This window comes from Pipra filicauda, unplaced genomic scaffold (genome assembly GCF_003945595.2).
Source record: "Pipra filicauda isolate LSUMZ 115617 unplaced genomic scaffold, ASM394559v2 scaffold283_size971201_pilon, whole genome shotgun sequence".
Classification (NCBI taxonomy): domain Eukaryota; kingdom Metazoa; phylum Chordata; class Aves; order Passeriformes; family Pipridae; genus Pipra; species Pipra filicauda.
The window spans coordinates 531,332-552,915 of record NW_024104402.1 but is presented as its reverse complement, the minus strand read 5'-3'; the positions used below and the strand labels follow the sequence as shown (position 1 = coordinate 552,915).

Genomic DNA, 21,584 nt, shown 5'->3' with positions numbered 1-21,584 from the left:
TGATGTCCTATGTCAAAGCATAAACCAATTCTGTAACTTTTTTAAATGCAAATTCTATTATAAACTTGCAACTCCATATGTTTTCTTTTGGTACTGATTGATAAACTATATATAATATATATTAAAATAAAACAATGTGTATAAAATTAAAAATCACATGTTATTTTTTCCTGTTTCTGCAAGTTTAATTGCACCTTGTTAATTACAGAAATTGTATTAATTTGGTAAACATTCATGAGGGGCATTAGAAGAAGCAGACACCTTATTGAAAAGACAATGAACAAACACAATACAGACAGCAACTAAGGCTGTAATACATTTATTCACGGAAATTTAGAAATGTCCTCAGATAATGGTTTCCTTATTTAAGCCTAGTAAAAGGATGGATAAGATACAAACATTATTGAAATTAAATTCACCCATCATTAGTATAGAAAGCAACAACTTCTGGACGTTTAGAAGCGTACATCAGAAAAAGTATCTGCAGAAACTGCAGAGGGAACACAAATACTGAAATCTGTATATTGCCCTTTTAGCTGTAATGTTTTTGCCATAAGATCTTGTTTTAGGGTCTTTTCTCTAACCCAGAGTTCAAATCTCCTCTTTTGATAGTGAAAGAAGGGTTTCTATTATGATTTCAATGGCAAAATTCTCAGCCTAAGAATTTCCATCACAGTACATACTTTTTCCAAAATAAATGCAAAAGAACTTCTACATTTAGTTCCATTTGAAGTTGCTATAATAAAATAATGTTTCATTTTAGTCTCAGAAGTTAGCCACTAACAATTGTATTCTTTCTTAAAATGTCTGTCATGAGCTTTGGCCCTAAAGTCTGTGATAACACATGGGAACAGTCCACTAAAAAATTTTTTTTTTTTTAGTCTATAAACAATGAAAAAACTAATGTGTTTCAGACTGCCAACAAGCTGACACCAGAATGTATTCTGATGCATTTCAGTTTCTTTCATCAATGACACAGTGTTTACACAACATCACTCTAATCAACACACACATACGTGGATCTAAACAGCTTTTTTCAGTATGCATTTTTGGTACAATTATATGTTACTGAAGTTATTCATCAGGTGATTTGAAGAACTTGTATCAAGCACCGGCATTTGATATAACACGAGACAACCTAAACAGGCTTAAATGAAGGACATAAAGGGAGGGTGATTAAATCCCAAGGCATTTTCTATCAATAGACTTATGATAAAAATCTGATTCTGAACTCTCAAAATCTGTTGATTTAAACTGTTTACTGATGACTAAACATAGAATTCAGTTTATTTTAAATTCTACATATGTGACAGCTATCTCAGGCTCCATATTATCATATGATCAAAACCAATGTGAAGCAACACCTTGTTTGCACTCAGTGGTAACTTCTCTATCTGTTTTCAACTCCTTCTTTACAACTAGGATAGTGTAGAATGATCAACCCCAAAGCATGCTATTAATTTTTTTTTTAATAAATCAAAATTTCAGCTGGCTGATGCTAATTATTAGATTAAAAATTGTCAGGTCAAGATGACATTTTTTTACACAGTAGTTGACATGGCTTTCGAAATACAATGCACAGTACTGACTTTGCAAAAGCTCTCAAAAAGCTTAGCTGTCAAAAGGAATCATGAAACAACTTAGCATAAGTCACTACTTAGAATCCACATACAATAATGCAGGCTTATAAAATATGACATAGTTTACCAGTGATAATATAAACTTTCAGAAGAACTGAAGGAAATAAAACATTTAAACATTAAAAAAAAAGTAACACCATTAACTCTCATAATGCCAAGAAACTTAAAAATAGCATAATACTATTAATGCAGCAGTGGAATGCAAACCTTAAAGTAAAAATGCAAACCTTAGATTTGGCTAAGCACTGGTACAGATCGGTTAAGGGCTAGAACAGAGGCATACTACACTTCAGTCAGTCTGTCAACTGAAGTGAAGTAAGCCTACTTTTAGTACAGCAAATAGTTCTTTTTAAGTGCTTCCAATTGCAAAAGACAATATGGGCCAGAGACTGTGACATGATATAACTTTCTAGTGTAACCCACTGTGCACAAGCCTTTATAAAACAGCCAGTCCTCACAGTAGGAGATCTTTTCCCCACATTTTTGCTCTAAAGATTATAAACTTATAATAAAACTGACTACGACTCCTAAAAGAAAGAAAGTAGATTTGTAGGGCACCTACATAAATTTTTTTGTGGGAACTAACAGGTGCATAACAAATGATGATGACAGAATGGCTTTGTAATTAATACAGTAGACTGAATACTGGGAGATCTGTATTCTCTCTTGACTGCATCCACATATATATGGGTATATATGTATATATATAAGCAAACCCATTTACATCAAGCTTTTCAGATATGAGTGCTAACTCGGTACTGTTACCAGGATTCCTACTTTGATATTTAGGATCCACTGTAAATAAGTGTGCTAGTCTAGCTGCTCTAAACTTGAAAAGAAAGAAAAATAGTCAAGCCCAAGTTTTTTAAGCTCAACATCCAGTCATCAGTGGATCCTTTGCAATTTTTTGCAATCTATCTTTATATGGAAATAACATACCAGCCTTTTTCATAGGCCACTGTTTGTTTTTTTTATAGCTGCATTGATTTCTTCTAGTGTTATGAACACCAATCTATATTCAGCACTGCACACAGAGCATCTGCACCAAACAAGAAATAGTGCCTCATATGAAAGACTAAAGATAAAAAGGAAAGTAACAGTCTCACTTGAAAAACATCCCATTCATCCTGTACACTGAAGGAGGTGTGGGTCTGATTACAAAGGTTGACTTCAGTTCATGCGTAAATAACACAGGACAGGCATAAAGTCATATGAAGAAAGGTTGATGTCTTGAGACCTGAACAGTATTGCCACCTAATTTCTGTTATCGACTGCTGGATGATCCCTTTTTAGCTAGACCATGGTAACTGTTATTAGGATATCATGTATGATCAGAAAGAAACACCAGTATCCTTGTTTATGACAGCAATAGTTGGTATTGATGCATATCATTGTCTTGGCTAGTCACAGAATGAAATTTGAAGCTGTTACTATGAATTACTTTCCAGATGCTGAATCTAAACCTCAGCACAAAACTCTACTCTTAATGCAATTTCATTTGCATGACCTCTCCTAATTTTCTACAGTCAGTAAGAAAGGGTTCTACAAGCAACTATGTGAAGTCAGCTTCAGATGTCAGGGTCCTCACCGAAAATAGCACATAAAGAGGGATCTTCCTTTTCATGCTCTTCTGCCACAGCTATGTGGCCCTCTCTTGGCATGGCCTGATCTGTAGTCCTGTTTGGGTTCATTCAAAGCACACAAAACAAAACTTGCCCCATGCTCTGTTGCTGTCAATTCTCCTAATATCATTAAAATGAACTCTTTCTCCATGTCAACTTTCATGATGCCAGCTCTTGTTCAAAGGTGAGACAGACTTCTCTAGCTGAGGCAATCTGCAGGTACATGTGTGATAACATCAATATTCTTTTTCAAGTCCTTGTTAATTGTATTGAGCTGCAAATGGCATCTTTTTTCTGTAATCTTACATCTTGGGAGAGATGAGCGACAGAGGCAGCAACCTTCATTTGAGTGACTTAGCTACTAAGGGATATGTTTATCCACACAGCTGTCTAAGGAATTTTAAGATACCAACAGAATTTTGGGAACTATTTTTAGGTTCTATTTCTGGTTTTGTCATAAGAATGCGAGTTCATGATGAGAGATAAGGCCTGACAATTAGCCTAGAATTTCTAGTTCAAGAAACAAGTATAATTTCTTGGTGCACAGAAGACTCCCATGGGAGACTTACAGAGAAAGGCAAAGTCAACCTATAGTAACTATGTTTTTAAAATGAAAAGGATATTAGGTGTCGGTGGGTTCTGTCCTACTCTCCTCTTCTGTACATACTTTTTAAGAAGCTAATTCATGTACCTCATACTCAGAGTTTAAATATTAAGAGACTGACACATAAGAGTCATAAGAACATTTGGAAAGTGCAAAGCATTTTAGGCATACCAATAGTTTATCCTGCAGGATGGTAAAAATGAGGAAAACATTAAATACGTCTATCCACTCAGAGCCAGTATTCAGTATCAGTTTAAAGCACCCTTGTCAGTAAGAAAAAAAACTGTATTAAAATAAAAGGTGAAAATGACAAACAGACTTAAATCTCTAAGCAACAAGTAATTGAACAATTAATTGAAAAATTACTAAAATCAAGTACACAGTTATAGTTGTCACAAAACTTATGTTTTTTAAAAAGCAATTATGCAAACCCATGTGTTTTATGAAAAAAAGATAAGTAATGATGGATTTATTCCATTCAGTAGAGTGCCCTGATATTTTCATTTAGAAATAATTATAATAAGAGTTCTTACTGTTGCCTGTCTCAGGGACATCTAATTTTCAAATTAAGAATAAACCATAGACAGAAAAGGAACTGACCCTTCCTTCTGACTTCTGAATTTTCTGTTCTTGGTTCAAATGAATAAAGGCAAGGTTCAAATTACCCATGAGACAGTGATACCATCACAGTACTCCAGCTGTAAATAAAGCAGCATCACTGAATTTCCTGTCTTTTCACAACAAATGAGAATAGTCTCTCAAAACATATTAGCTAAGGTCAGGAAATACAATGAGAATACCTCTAATAAAATGAATGTGAATAGCTATACAAGACAAGCAGATGACTTTTCTTTAATAAACCCTGGTGATTTCCATAGTTATATCACATACCTATCATTGTCCCAATGTAGCATTGACACAATAAACACAGAGGCATTCATTATAGTTGGAGAACATTTGAGTACATTTGAGAATATTGAGGCTCGTGAAGGGACTGGAGCACAAGCCCTATGAGGAGCAGCTCAGGGAGCTGGGGTTGTTTACCTTGGAGAAAAGGAGACTCAGGGGAGACCTCATCACTCTCTACAGCTACCTGAAAGGAGGTCGTAGAGAGGCGGGATTTGGTCTCTTCTCCCAGGTAACCAGCAGTAGGACAAGAGGGCATGTGCCAGGGGAGGTTTAGGTCAGACATTAGGAAGAAATTCTTTACAGAGAGAGTGATCAGACATTGGAATGGGTTGCCCGGAGAGGTGGTGGATTCACCATCCCTGAAGGTATTTAAGAAGAGACTGGATGTGGCACTTAGTGCCATGGTCTAGTTGACAAGGTGGTGTTGGGTCATAGTTTGGACTCCATGATCTCAGAGGTCCTTTCCAACCTAATCGATTTTGTGATTCTGTGACTATGATCAAATTAAAGGTTTTTACCTAAAGTAAGGGAAAAGACTAAGCACTAGACTACAAAACTTTCAGAAAAAAAAACACAGACAAGCCTATATTGCACTAAATCCAAGCAACTTCTACCTTTCATATCACACAATCAAACACTACTTGAAACATTTCACATGGTGAAACATTTTCTACCTAGACAATCTCGCCCAGGATGTTGTTATTACTAAAAAGCATACAGCTTTATACCTCTTTCTGGGTCTCTCACTGCTTTGTGATAGAAAGCCAAGCCACCTTAAAGATTCATTCCATTGTCTAGGAAGCATAAAATTCTTTGTCAAGCCAAACACTCTCAGGTGAACCAGAGCATGGAGTAGTCAACCATATCTATGACTAATTCACTGCTTGGTCACCTGAAGGCTCCCAGGTTGACAGAGTACTTAGGAACCTTCATCCACAATCATGGCTTCATTGTGTTTAATTTTGATTCATTATCTCAACATGGAAATCATTAAAAACTGTTATAATCAAATATTCTCGGCATCCTTAGACATTTAATTTACTTTGTAGTCTGGAGGTAGTCCTTAAGATATTAAAGCTTAAAACAGGTGTTTACAAAGAAAAAAATATATGCAGCACATGAGGTTTTTAAGATGGCAGTGCTGGAATCAATAAAATTTAGGGGGTATTGGTCTCCTCTGTTTTCCTGTGCATATAAATGGTGTTTTTAACTGATGTGGTGACTTGCTCACAAAAGAAAATTGCCTTTTAAAAACAGCAAATATAAAACATTCTGGCGTTATTTGTCTCCAGTAAACTAACAGCATTTTGGCATTTTAATTGAACAACTTTGGAAGTAATGCACTGATCTCAAAATGGGTCTCTACAAACTGAAAGTGCCATTCACATTATGTTCCATAAAAAAGTAGCAGCCCAGACATGCTGGATAGTTACCTAACATGGTAACAGCAAGCATCAGATCATCTCAAAGACATACATAAGTGTGGAGGAACTTCAAGTTAATACTTCCAATAAATCTGGGGTTTTTAAACAATGTTCACAATTTCTCTGAAGAGCACATCCTTCTAATCGTTCTAAGTCTGACCATAAAACACATAAAGCAGAGAAGGGACATAAACTATGGTACTATTTCCTTTTCATCCTTCTTAAGTGGGGATGGCACGGGTCTCAAAAAATACTTCACTCAGATCACTTTTTTCCTGTTGTGGTGTGATGCCAGGTGCCCAAAGCCACGCTGTCACTCCCATCTCAGCTGGGCAGGGGACAGGAAGTATAACAAAAGGCTCATGGGTTGATACAAGGACAGGGAGAGATCACTCACCGACTACTGTCACAGGCAAAATGGACTCAACTTGGAGAAGTTAGTTTATTTTATTAACAATCAAATCAGAGTAAGGGTGATGAGACATAAAAACTAAATCTTAAAACACCTCTCTCCCACCCTTACCTTCTTCCTGGGCTCAACCTCACTCCCAATTTTCTCTACCTCCTCCCCTCCAGCAATGCAAGGGATCGGGGAAAGGCGTTTGTGGTCAGTTCATCACACATTTTCACTGCTTCTCCTTCCTCCTCAGGGAGATGAGTGCTTATCCTGCTCCAACGTGGAGTCCCTCCCACAGAAGACTATCCTCCATGAACTTCTTCAGTGTGAGTTCTTCCCAAGGGCTACCATTCTTCACAAACTACCCCAGCGTGGGTCCCTTTCCATGGCATGCAGTCCTTCAGGAACAGGCTGCTCCAGCATGTGTCCCCCATGGGGTCACAGGTCCTACCAGCAAACCTGCTCCAGCAAGGGCTTCTCTCTGTATGGGTCACAGGTCCTGCCAGAAGCCAGCTCCAGCATGGGCTTCCCATGGGGTCAAGCATCAACTTGCTTTGGCATGGGGTCCTCCAATGGCTGCAGGTGGATCTCTGCTCCCCCATGGACCTCCATGGGCTGCAGTGGCACAGCTGCCTCACCATGGTCTGCACCTCAGGCTGAAGGGGAATCTGCTCTGGCACCTGGAGCACTTCCTCTTGCTCCTTCTGCACCGACCTTGATGCCTGCAGAGTTGTTTCACATATTTTCACTCCTGACTCTTGCTGCAGTTGCACAGGTTTTTCCCTCTTCTTAAATGTTATCCCAGATGTGCTACCACCATCAGCCTTGGCCAGCAGTTCTGTTCACAAAGGGGAAGCTTCTAGCAGCTTCTCACAGAAGCCAGCTCTATGGGCTCTCACAAAAAACCTTGCCATGCAAACCCAATACACCTGTGTACTGTTCACGAGATGAGCAAAACCCAGTTGTTTATAACTACTACTTCAGTTCAAGCCACTTACTCCCATATTTGAATAAGCTATAGTCCTGGGACCAGCACTTCTGTTTCTTCATCTTTCCACCTGATATTGATCTTAGAAGCCTGGGTATCCATTTCATGCCTCTTGGACAAACTGATAGTTTAGGTAAGACAAAAGTAATAAAACCAGAATGATCTCTTAAAATGCCAACAATGTGATTTCAGCAATCTTGTTAGTGTTCATCCGTCAAAGATTTTCACAAATGCAGTTATTTCTCCAAGGATCCCTAGGGAGTTTTACTTCCTTTTACTTTGGTTGATGATTGCAACCAACATCTTACAGTATGCACAAACTATGAGTAACTGTATTCCAACTTTTAAAATCTCTAAATATCTCCGTTTCATAATTTCTCTGCAAAAACTAATGAACTAAAGAAACTAACAGAGTCTGCAAAACTGAAAACAGTGTTGCTCACAGCAATCTGTACTTTTCTCAACCAGGGCTCCATGGCTCTAAAGGACATTTCACCCGCATAAGGATTAATGGCCTGTATTATTCTTGTTTAGGTGTCTATGACAACTCTAAATGACTCTTGATATTAGGACAGCAAATAACAGGACACAGGTCAAAACAGTGGGGTTATTTGAAGTCTACTGACCCCAGTATTACAGATCAAACTCTGCTTTCAGTCATCAATGTGTGAGCCCACGAGAGGCCCACGTCGCTGGAACGGGCCGCGGAGGCCGCCCAGAGCCGCCCCCCCCGGGCCGCTCCGCCCCGGCGGCCGAGGCGGGGCCCGGCAGCTCCGCGGCAGCAGCACCGCGGCCGCCCCGCTCCGCCCCGGGCCCCGCGCGGCGGCAGCGGCCCGGGAAGCGCCGGGGACACCGCCGGAGCTCCCGCGGCGCTCCCGCCGGCGGGATGGGGCTGGAGCCGCTCTTCCAGGCCTGGAGCTACTTCAGGCGGAGGAAGTTCCGGGAGTGCGCGGATCTTTGCTCGCAGCTGCTGGAGAGGCCGCCCGGCGAGCAGGTAGCGGGGGCCGGGGCGGGGCGGGAGGCGGCGGTGAGGGGCGGCAGCAGCCGCGTCCCCGCCGCCCCAGCACGGCGGGACCCTCCGTACCTGCTGCAGCCGCCGGAGGGGCCGGCGCGACCCCCGTCAGCGGGGCGGGAGCGCTGGGCCGCGCCGAGCTCCCCAGGGAGGAGGAGGAGAAGAGGCCGGGCAGCGCCGGCTCACCGAGCTCTCCAACTCCCCCCGGGCCCGGGGGCGGTGAGCCGACCCTGCCGGCTCCTCCTCAGACACGCCCCGGTGGAGCGCTCCCGCCCCAGCCCCGAAGCCGGGAGAGGGGAGCGGTGCCGGGTGTGGGTGAGACTGCTGGAGCGCTGCCGTGAGGGCCAGAGCTCCCCACAGCGAGAACTTCAACTCATTCAAGAGTTTGCGGAGTTAAGGGAAGAAAAGCCAAGACTAAAATCAGTTCTGCGTTAGCGTGTTCCTGTTGAATTTATACTGATGTTCAGATATCCTAGCTGTTGCGTGGACTAAATCGCATAAGGTTAAGAGACACGCATTTTAGCTCAGCTTACATATGAACCTTACCTTGGGGCAGAAGGCGTTTGCATTTCAATCTCTTTGCCCTTTCTCCATCTGCAAAGTCTCTGGAAACGTTGTACATGTCTTGTTCAATACATGTTTTCTCAAGAATTTGAGAAAGTTGTTTCTGGATTAATGTTTATGTGCATGTAAACCTTTTTAATGACATATTTTAAAAACAGTAATTGAATAAACTTTATCTTCATCATAAATACTTCACATAAATTTGTAAGTCTCAAAGCATCCTATAGACATATATTTTAGGAATCTTGAAGGCAGTTCTTTTCCTCACAAAGGACAAATATTTAAAGAAAGGTGCATGGTCACACAGTTGTGTAAATATAAAGCACAGTAACTATTTAAATTGGCATAGGATGGATATTTTAAAAATTCTTTTTTATGTTTTATAACGAACAAGGACACACCAGCAGAAAAAGTTTTAGCACAGAAGGTATTCAAAGAACATTGTTCCTCAATGCTAAATGGGATTGAGTATTAGTTCTGTGCAAGTGCTATATTATTTATGTATATGTACATTATTGGATCTTTATATATGTAATCTTTGCATACAGGAAGACAACACTTGATTTGTGATAGTAACTCTTGAAGTAGCACAGACAACAGTAAATAAAAGTTATAAAGATCATAGTGCTTCTGTTGCTCTTAATTTATAATTTTTTTTAATGAGTAAAACTGTTTTTAATCTATGATCTCAACATGAAAATATAAAGATGGTTGCATTTCTGCTATGTGCTGAAGCTCAAGTATAAAATTGTATTGTTACACCTGGCAACTCCAAACTTTTGCTGGGCTGTTCCCAGTAGCACTGGTAAGAAGTAGAAGATGTTCAAGGCTGGGAAAAATGTTTAGGAGGAAATTAACAAAACAGCAATGAGAGGATGTAGTTGGGTAAGGCCTTGAGCGACCTGGTTTAGTGATGGGTGTCCCTGCCCATGGCAGAGGGGGCTGGAACTAGATAATCCTTAAGCTCCATTCCAACCCCTTAACATTCTATCATTCTGTGAGATAAATTCTGATTGATTTTCCTTCTTCCAGATATTGATCAGGTACCAATCTGTCCTGTTTACCCTGCTAAATGTCGGGCATGGGGTAAAGGAATGTTCCTCAAGAATGTGTTTTGTGTGTCATTGAAATCTTACAAACTATTTTGAACTTAATACAACAGAATGGAAAAGCAAATCATATTTATGTATTGTAGCATATATACTTTGCATTTAATAGAACCATTATTTTTATATAACCTTTGAAAGATACTAAGCTCCAAGGCTGAACACTGAGTTAATTAGAACTTAAATAAGTGACATACATTATTTAATTCTCCTGCTTGCCTAGTCTAATCCTATTTTACTTTATTCTGAATTTATTCCAATGGCGTTATATCAGCTAATTTGCTGTAGTTGTGAATATTAGAAAAATGATTTATGATTTTTTTCCACGTTAATAAGAATCTAGGACCATTCTCAGGCAGATTGATTTCCTGATGTCTGTGTTACTTTTGAAGTGGCATGTTAATGAAATAAGTAGTTCCTAAATGTTTTGATTGAACTTTATTTCTGTCATCTTCAACCACGTACCAGAAAATGGTACTGTCTTCCATCTGTGTGAATTACATTAGTAGTATTTTAGTATTACCTGGCAATATATCTGAAATGAAGTATATTTCATTTTTGGTACCTAACCCAATATATGTGGTTTATTACTCTTAAAGAACACGTAGCAATTCTGACAGATTTAATGGTCAAACTCTTAATGGTAGTACTTCTGCAAATCAAACTGTCATGTTGGGCACCAGAGAAGCAGACAGACAAATGACAGCCCTTACAGAAAGTTTGGATTAAGTGAGCTGCTGTGCAGCACGAGGGAATACTCAATGGCTGTAATCACCGTGCCATCTGTTCTTATCCTCTTGTCCCATATTCTGCTAAGCATGCGCCTCCCAACCTCTGCAGCCAGGGAAAGAAGGATCTTACAAGAACTGTAGCCTCAGTCACTGTTAGGGATTCACTTCTTTGAACAGCAACCATTAGGATACGACATAAACCAAGCCCCAGGAGATCATGTCCTTTAAATACGTGCCCAGGAATGGTTTAGTTAAACTGTGACTGTTACAAGTCAGAACTTTTTTGTGCTTAAGCAACCAGCCTTCTCCCTTCTAAGACATGTAATGTAGCAATAGATAAGTAAAGGAAGAGACTAACAGTGCATAACTGGAGAACATATTCATGCCTGAAAGAGATGGCCTTTCTTGTCTTAAAGTCTGTACATTTTTCCCAGCTGTCAGCTAGTCTGCTAAATGATAGCACCCCTCCTGCTCCATCGTATCCACAATGACGTCCCAGAGCTATGGGCTGCTGAAACCAGGAGGTTCTTAAGGTATCGTGTTGACCTTGTAGCTAACTGGGCATGAATCCAGAATTTTCTTACACAGCAGTATCAAATGCTATGCCGTTATAAACTTGTATTCTTAAAGAACACAACAACAAAATCGAAACATTTTAAAATCAATCAAGTTTTCCTGAAAAGTTCTTAATGAATAACATTTTGATAGAAGAATAATTAGCTGCTACGGAGTTACATTTTTTGGAAGATTGAATTTTTTTTTCTATAAAACATCCTGTGCATTTCCTCATTTAAGTATTAGGAATATAAATGTTATTGATGGAATTTACTTCTATGCTGATAATCTAAGATCTGAGTAAATAAAAGCTGTATTTTCTATGACTAGCATTTGGGCATACAAACACATGAAGTACTGATGTTCAGTTTAATTATTTCCTGTTGTAAGCAAACAGGCATTGTCTTCTGTGTTTATAGTAATAGCATGACCTAGAGAAAATACAATCCAGGACTGTCTCTGTTGATCATCCTGATTAGTCACCTAATCTGATTACTCTTTGGGTTCCATATGTCAGATTCAAGGCAATAACCAGAACCCATGTATGAGGCCTGCTCTAGTTTAACAAGAGGAAAACTAAAATTGCCTAATGTAATTAATAGGCATACAGTGGATGTTCTTATTGATTAATGATCTACTATGAGGATTTGCTTTTGTTCATTCGTCCTTTCTTCTCCCACGGTGAACTTTCAGCTACTATTACTTGCATACTGGTTTTTATAAGGTCAATTTAGAGTTATCACAGTTATGTTTATGGGCATTGACTTTGATTTGAAAAAGCTTCTTCAACTGAAATGAGTTATTGGTTCAAGAGACTGTAATTAAGTTTATACATGAAAATTAGTGATACTTACAGTAAATTCATTGTTCCTGGGTAAAGTTTGGGGGTTTTTTTCTGTATTTCTGCTCTTAATCATTTGAAGAGCATATTCAGAATTTTAATGTTCTGCATGTATTAAATCTTACCTGAAATTCATTGTAGAATGAAGCCTTATATATATATAAGGTATGTAATCTTTTCATTCTCTTTTCTAGGCTGTAGGTGTCAGAAAACATAATTATTCTAAATATTTTTGGTCTTCAAATAAACTGACTTTATACATTAGCATGAATTTTAAAGTGCCCTCAGTTGATTCAGGGATCTGGATTAAATTCTTCCTTCATTGCTTTTACAATCTTTTTAATTCCAAAGGAACTTTATATGTGTAAATGAAGAGTAAATTTGAGCTTTTGTTTTGAGATACAAGCTTACAGGGCAACGCTATTTGTTAATCTTCTCAAAGCACTCTTTATTTGAAATCTAGTTCCAGTGGATTACTTGCATGAGTAGCTGGACCCACCCATGTTAAAATATATTATATTTTAATGTAATTTTTGCTGTTCCATACTTTTGTTTAATGTGAGGGTCCTATTACCCGCTTGAGGGTTATTAAAAATCTGAAGTTACTTCTTGTCAAAAACTGAAACAATGTGTCAGGATGGATGAACAGTGCATACTCTCATCTACTATAATGAGAGAGCAATGTTTTTACTTAATATTATTGGTCAACTTTTTTTCCGGAATGATGAGTGATGTAATTTCTGAATTTTTTAGTAATATGAATGCTCCTACAAGCAAATTCATTTTGTTTTTAAATTATTTTTAAACTAATGAACAGTGCCTAAAGTAAGATACACATCTGTAACATCAAGGCATTTTTGAGTTAGTGTTGACGTACTGTTCCTAACCTTATCCTCATTAATTACTGTAGCACATATGGTATGGAAGAGCACCTACTGCTCTTAAACCATTTTCATATATGCTGTAACACTCAGGCACAATGGGGTGAATAAAATGCAAGCTGAATATCTCAAGGGTCCTTAGGAAGCTGAATAGTTTGTTTTTTAGAAGGCAAGTGCTATAAATAAAAGAACTTGGAGTTCATAAAATCATACATCTGAAATGCTAAGGCAGTTTCAGTGCCCTATGTACCCCCAGGTACATCACAGTCAGCTGAGATTAATCCCTCAATTAACATTTAGTTCCATAGTGCAGTGGATGTGTAATTAACATTTAGTTCCATAGTGTAGTAGATGTGTAAGCTTGTTATACATTTTAACACCCGTGAACGAGTTGTGATTCCAAATATGATCCTTAAAAGGTGACAGAAATCCCAGTACACTACAGAAAGAAGATGTCTTTCACTAGTCTTTCAGGTCCCTACTGTCATAGAATTTACTGAATAAAAATGCTCAAATTGAAAGAAGTAGGCCATGTCTCATACTACAGAGGAAAAGAGTGAGCTTGACCTTGCCATTTTCCTGGGGAAACAGGAGCCAGCAATGTGTCCCAGCTGCAAAGGAAGCCAGCAGCATGTGGGGCAGTGCTTGAGTTTGGAGAAGACATTGGGGCGATCTAATAGCAGCCTTCTAATACATACAAGGAGGTTATCAAGAAAATGGAGCCAGGGGCCCCTTGCAGTGCTGCGTGGAAGTGAAGGAGGCTTTGGCTTGATGCAAGGAAAAACATTTCCTGATAAGGACAGTCAGCACTGGAGCAGATTGCCCATGGGCATTGTGCAGCCTCCATCCTTGGAAGTTTTCAAGACCTAACTGGACAAGGCTGTGAACAACCTCAACTGACCTCATAGCTGACCTTTCTTTGAGCAGGGCTTTGGACCTCCAGAAGTCCCTTCATAGTCTGAATTACTCTAAGATTGTATATCCAGTCTAATAAAGCTGATTTAACTGTGATAGATTTACACAACTCCAAATGTGCAAGGAATTTTCCACTGCCTCTAGAAGCAGAAACGATCTGACACTCTAAAAGACTAATAGTGATTTGGAGAAAGTAACATCTATCTCCCACCTTCCTTGTCTAAGACTAAGTAACACATTAGGAAAAACTCCTCCCCAATCCCTGGAAGTGAGCAGCAGAAGCCCTGAACGTGATAATTATACAATTATTGGTGATAAACCTACATTTCTTTCTGTTGGTATTTACTCAATTTTACCACAAGTTTTCAAGCAGATGCAAGCTCCTGCCTTTTCATTTGTAATAAACCGAATCTGATAGCTTTCCTTTTATTTATCAGGTGATGCAATAGGCCAGTAATTTGACGTTTATTCCACTTGCTGTCTTACTGTCCAGAATAAAATGAATGCATGATTTTCACCATAAAAGGACAAAAAAAGTGCTGACATTTTTCTATTGTGTGCTTGAATGATATCAGTGTGATCACCAGCAGCAGCTAACAAAAATGCACAAAGATGGATTTTATTAAGTAGGTATTCTAAAGCCCATGGCATAATAATCTGGTCAATTTTCAAGTGATTTGCATATATCTTTCAAGTTAATTTTCTTTTAATCTACCATTTTTCAGTTTAATAATGCTGTAATGTTAATCTAAGATTTGGCCAGCATGATCCAGAAGAAGCAAGAAAGCAAAGGTATCAGAGAGGTGAACTTACTGCAAATCTACTTTCATTGTATAAAATATCAATTAACTCCATAATGTGTGTAAGTTGAGATAATGTAATAAAATGAAAATTCAACTATATGTGTCAGAGAGAAAATGTTTATCCAAAATGAGATGGTCACAGGGTATAAATCCATTTTTGTTGTTTTTATTGTTTGACATTTCCATTCCTCAGTTTCTGTTTCCTCTCTTTTCAGGAGCTTGATTCTGAATACAGTGTGGTTCAGGTAAAATTCTTTCCATAAATACAATTATTAAATACAATCATTTGGAAGAATTTATGATACACTGAATAATATTTGTTTTCTTCTTAAGTCCTCAATGGCGGAATTTTGTTTTTCATCATTGGTAAGGCATTACATTTGATAAGGGGGAGATTTTTGATATTTTGAATAGGCAGCTTTTATATTTGATGGAAGTTTATTTATCATATATTTCCTATAGCTTTATTCAGCAGTTTAGCACCTTCTAAAAGCTAAATTGAATCTACCTTGAGCTGAATGACCTTCATCTGCTGATGAGATTAGGAAAAAGCTGTGTGGTTCACTGACAGAACAGTGATTGTGCTCTTAGGACTCACTTTCATGTTTCATTTAATATAGGTAATAGTGGGCTTTTACCTGTGCCCTCCCTGCTCCTACAGCTCATTCTCACTGCCTAACTTGTGTAGAGTCTTGTAGCTGCATGATGATGATTTGCATAAGTGATGGAAGACTGAGAGGAATTGATTAGTTTTCACTTTGTCCACATTAACACTAGATTACTGCAATGGCAAGAATAGTATTGTGCAGGTGATGGCACCTTTTGGCTCCAGCCCACAGTCAGAAGAGATTAAATGCAGTGTGAAATGGCATTTTTAAATACAACTCCATAACATATTTACGAGTTTCCAATTACATTCCAGTGAAGTTGTGCAAGTTGTTTACGTATAGAATGGTTTCAGTAAAATACTTCCAGATATCTTCTTGACTTTAATGATTACCCTTCACAATGTAGTTATTGTGTTCTTGGGGCTTTCATTGTGTACGGAATAAAATTTATTATAATGGAAAGGATTATTAGATACTAAAAGCTCTTAGAAAAATGTGTTACCATATTCAGAAAAAAACCCCATTTAAATATAGATTTTAAGTTTATATTTTTAATTTGGTTTTTGGACTTCTCAGGAACAAGAGGAAGATACTCTATTCAGTGACAAACTTCTCAGGAACTAAGTGAAAAACACTTTGTCACTTTTCTTTCTGGAATTTAGACTTCCTAAATACTGTATCACATTTTTGTACTTATGGTACTTAAAATAATGCTTGCCTCTTTATTTACTATTAGTTATTGTAAACTTCTCTCTGATTTGGAGTTAAGCAAGCAAAATCCGTTGTTGTGTTGTGAATATGTGGGTTGTCTGAAGTGATCTGTCCCTTTCTTTTTCCTGCCATTTAAGTGCCTGTTTCATAAAAATGCAGTTTTTCTTCATAAGCGCCAGACATGTTGCTTATCACAAAACAAAGTTATCAGTCCCACAAAGAGAGAGCAAATACTCTAATCTACAGACTGCTGTTTAATTAAGGAATAATGTGTGATATTTGAAATTTTTGTTGGCTGTGAAGCCTCATACTAGGAGCTCAAGACTGGAATCTAATTTCTAGAGTGGAATCTAATTTCTAATCAAAGGAATCTAATTTTACCCAATAATGACAAAGAGACATGTTGCTTTTAAAAACACATTATCACATTTTAATTAGTGGAAAAATCACAATAATACTCTTATGCCTATGTAAAGAATTGGCTCCAATTTTAGCGTAGAGAAGTTGCTACTTTCAGTTCCCAGGAAAGAATAATTCCTATGGACAGCTTTTCTTACCTCTACTAGGAAATTAGCCTGTGTTTGGCTATACAAGAGTTCTAATTTGAGCATATTTCCAATAAAGATATGATTATGTTGACTACTGACATACATGTCTTTGAAAAGAACAGAGTACCATCAAAGTGATAAAAATTCAACAAACTAAATAATTCTACAGCATAATGAAAAGCAGTTAAAGGTGTTGAACATCTAACTGCAAATTGCAATGCAAATTAAAGGCTATGTAATTTGCCCCACTACATAAGAAGAAACTAAAAGATGATAAAGCAGATCTGGATTATGTCTGTCTGGCCTAGATTCAGATCATCCTGCTGAATTCCTTTCTTTTCATACTTGAACAAAGGTTTATTAATTGTAGTTAAACTGACTGGCTAAAGCCCTCCTTTGCTTCAGCTTGGAAGAAAGTACTTTTTAAAAGAACAGTTAAGTATTTCAAAATTTTTAGATATACTTTCTTTTTGATTGACACTTACAAAGTTGCATAGAAGCATGACGGGAATGTAGAAGAAGGGAGGGTCTGAGACATGGTGAATAAGAAATGTCTCATGAAATGATTACTTAAATTATTAAATAAGCTTGAAGCTTAGATCTTCTCATACCTCTTAATTAAAGAACAAATGTTTCCATGTGTCTGACCTTTATTTTTATTAAGGTAGCATCAGTATGTTTCTATTTTGAAATGTCTCCTTAGCCAATATTAAACACACCTTTACACCGGACTGCTATATTGTGTCAGAAAGGAAATAAATCTAATTGTTTTGGCAGTGATTTTTACTCTGGAAAGTTTATGATGATCTATTCAATATCTTATGGAAGATAAAGAATTGGTCTTGTGACTCCCTTCATCATGCCAGCTCTATGAGTACAAGCATATCAAGTTATCAAAGTGGTTGGGTCTGCACTTATTTTGTTGGTACTTCTGTATTGCTGGCACTGATTTTCTTGGGGGTTTTTTTTCCCCATTGATTTGTTGTCTTTACAGTCTACACAAAGCTTGTCACATAGGCTAGTGTTATGCTTGCCTTTCCACACTGGTCAGATTATCCTCCAAGACATTTAATCTAGTAATTTGTCAGTTCAGGTCACTAAAAAGTGTTGCAATAATCTCATAATCTGAGATGCCTAATCTATGCATCTACAGATTTTTACAGCTGATGCTATGAACAAAGGACTTGGTCCCCTTTCCACCGCCATCAGACGGATGGATATATTCGACTGTTTAAGTCAATACCTTATTCAGGTCTGTTAAAACTGTGAAGTGAATATTAATTAAAAAAATGGTAAAATTTCTTATTAGATTATTTACTTGGTGTTTTGAAGATATTTTACTTTTTACTTTATCCTTAATCAGGCTGCCTGGAGCCTGAAAACACGAGCTTTGACAGAAATGGTGTATGTGGATGAAATTGATATGGATCAAGAAGGAATCGCAGAGATGATCCTAGATGAAAATGCCATTGCTCAAGTTGCACGTAAGAATGACTTTCACTTAAATACTTTGAATAAACAAGAACTCTTTTGGCCGGGATCATCATCTAGCATAAAATAGTACATACTGAGGTAACCTGATACAGCTTTTAGCTATTGCTACAAAAAGAGCTTCAGACTGTTTTATGGTTGCATGGCAATGTTGAGATCCACCACATGTTCTTGATGTGGTGCTTAGACCCATCAGACAGGAGTTCGGACAAATAGTGTTTCATCAGCTTTTCCTCTACATCTCTGTACTCACTCGCTCTTTTCTGTCAGTACATCGATTTCTTTTACTCCTTTCTGGCTTCTTGAGGCACTGTGGGAAACCAGAGAAAAAAATGCACCCTCAGTGTACTGTGAATCTTATTCATATGGCTGTACTGTAGACAACAGTCAGACATCACCTTTTGTTATCATGTCCTACAAACATTATCTGAACTGATTTTCTTTCTTTCTCTGCTTTTCTCTACTTCTTTTCTCTCTTCCTTCACAGAGCAGTTCTTCAGCTCTGTCACTGTTTCTTCTATGCAACTCTTTTTCAGCTTCATTAGTTCTCTTTTAAGTGGGTAATAATTAGTAGTATTCCACTACTTTTTTGGCATTATTTGTATTTTTCTCTGTTTCTTTAGTACAGTCCACATGGAAATTTTGATGCAACTTATTAGATGTGGCTCTCAACGACCGACCACGTGAAGGAATTCAAGGGAGGAGTTGGACATAGGCCAGGACTAATATTTAAAGCATAAGAAGCTTTTCTTGTCTGTATAGACATAGGCAATATCATATCTATCTGATTACATTTTTAAAAATTTTCATTACATGATTGGTCACGTATAAACAGTCAAACAGTACTAAAGTTGTGTTTATACATTGTGATAAGCTAATTACCTGTGTCTGTCTTAAAACAGTGTAGTAATATAGTTTAGTTCCCCTGTAGTAATCATCTGCCAAGAAAAATCATTTGATGAATATTATTTAGAAATAAGTATCCTGGAAAAATACATTCATACTATCTTTACACTGAATAAAGATAACTTTCTGGATAGTGTGTGCAAATTCCAAAACCAAAAGAAAATCATTATGATAGTGTAGCCTGCACTCCTGAATCATTGAGAAAAGACTGCTATTTATGCTTCAAATATGCTATTTATGCTTCAGATGTGCCTGAGCTAGTATATAATTTTTCAGAAAGTATAAGAACTTCCCAAAGATAGAGAAACCCCTGCAATCTTTTTTAAGTTATTAAATTTGCTAGCTTTTATCAGTGTGTGCCGTATCTTTAGTCGGAATTATCAACTATAACTTCACCTGTTGCTTCTTTGTGAGTATTTTATGCCTGATATGAAGTTTTTGTTTTCAAAGGTTTATTTCCAAAGTAAATTGCTAAATCTGTCATTAAGTCATCCAGTGATCTTTTCTCTGAGCTAAATGGTCTCCTCATTCTGAGCTATATCTTTTAATTTTTGAGTTGAGTCTTGAAACTCTTTTCTTAACCCTTTCTAGTTATTCAGTTGTCTTTTGTAGTCACCAAACCAGACAACAGTCCACTGACACGTAGAAAATACATTTTTCTTCTATAACTTGATTTTCCTTTCTTTATATATCTGTGGTGTTCTAATATTACATTAGAATTACATTGGTGTTATATTTTTATATAAAAGGTAAGTACAGATATCACTGAACAGAGTGCAAGGAGGATAGAGCCAGTGGTGCCCAGTGACAGGACTAGAGGCAGTGGGCACAAACTGTAACACAGGAGGTGTTGAACATCAGGAAACAGTCTTTTTTACTGTGAGGGACTAAGCACTGTCACAGGCTGCTCAGGGAGGTTGTAGAGTCTCCCTCCTCAGATCTATTCAGAAACCATCTAAATAGAGTCCTGGGCAACTAGCTTTAGGTGTTCATGTTTGAGCATGGTTGGACCAACTATTCATAGCTAGTTGAGTTGGGATTCTCAAAATAAGGACAGAGTTGCCTGGGGTGAGATCAAGGGTATTCCCGTAAGCATTCTCCCAGGGCACCAAAAACTCAAAACCAATTGCAGTTATTAAAAAACATGTGTGAAAAGGGGATTTTGATGTCTACCTCTTCTATATTACTGCAATAGTTTAAGAAAGAGTTCAGAAAGTGGAAGACTAGTACATTTTTGCCTGTTAGTCTAAAAAACTAAAAACCACTTTGTCCATTTCTCAGAATAGTGCCCTAGTTACCATGTTAGAAACTCTGCTGGGTAAACTGTCCACTCTTTCTGTTGTGGAGTAAAACATTCAAGATTCACAGGACTATAAAAGGCAAGCAAGCAACAGAGATCCTAAGTGTGGCCAACCAAAAGAGAGAGAATCCTGAGTTTTGTTCTTTATTTTAGCATCAGTTGCTGAAAGTTGATTTTACCAAGGACATCATGGTTAATACCTTTCTTGTATTATTTAACTTAATAGCTGCTGTCAGGTGGCTGCTATAATATTGGAGTCAGAGGTGCTTAGTATCATCTTGGATTAAAAAATGCTAGAAAGTGTTTAGATTTAGAAGTTATTGATCTAGACAAGTTACTAAACTTGCTTGTATCTCAGAGGTAATTACAGCTTGAAGGCAGGAGATGGAGGACTGAAAAAGGGCAGACTTGAGGTTTATCTTGTAAGAAAAAAGAAGGAAGGAAAGTGTCTACCTATCAGTTTAACTTAAGTTCTTAGAAACATTTGCAGTAAAAGCAGTTCAAAAGTATATAGAAAATAAGTAGACAAGTAACAGTGATTTGTCAAGAAATGTCAAATCAAATCTCATTTCTTTCTGTGCAAGGTAACAAGCAGTGAACAGACTGGAAGGTATAGATGTCATATGTTGGTTTTAACCAAGTGTTTAAAACCATCTCAATAGATATTCACTTGGCAGGTTAGAAAACCCGACTAATCAAATATCAGTGAAAGTGATGTAAAATCTACGTGCAGGAACTAGTAATTCTTAATTATCTGCTGTCAAAACAGAAATACGTGAAAAGGGGGACCCTTCATCAGTTCACCCGGGCTCAAGCCAGTTCAATATTTTCACTGATGACTTTGAACATGGATGAGTTTGAACTGTACTGTGCCCTAAATTGTGGGTGGGGATACTACACTGGTTTAATGACAAGAGATACTATTCTCCATCTACTCTGGAGGTGATAGTTTTGGTTTACTTACTAAAGTCTGGGTATTATTTTAGTCTTGGATAGAAAATATACCATTTCGAATTAGCATGGTCTCA

General features: G+C 37.7%; 1 protein-coding gene across 4 annotated transcripts in view; it reads left to right on the top strand.

Moving 5' to 3' along the window:
* Positions 1–8,378: 8,378 nt before the first annotated feature.
* TTC8 (tetratricopeptide repeat domain 8) overlaps positions 8,379–21,584 on the top strand; it is a 39,144-nt gene continuing 25,938 nt past the window's right edge. Inside the window, exons 1-3 of one of the 4 annotated variants that reach the window (XM_027738666.2) lie at positions 8,379–8,578; positions 15,208–15,237; positions 18,223–18,343. In XM_027738666.2, coding sequence (XP_027594467.1) covers positions 8,471–8,578; positions 15,208–15,237; positions 18,223–18,343 — 259 coding nt within the window. In that variant the 5' untranslated portion in view covers positions 8,379–8,470. Of the gene's footprint in view, positions 8,579–15,207; positions 15,238–18,222; positions 18,344–21,584 lie in introns of those variants that run through there. The other 3 variants (XM_027738676.2, XM_039382807.1, XM_027738685.2) reach the window with 3 other exon arrangements.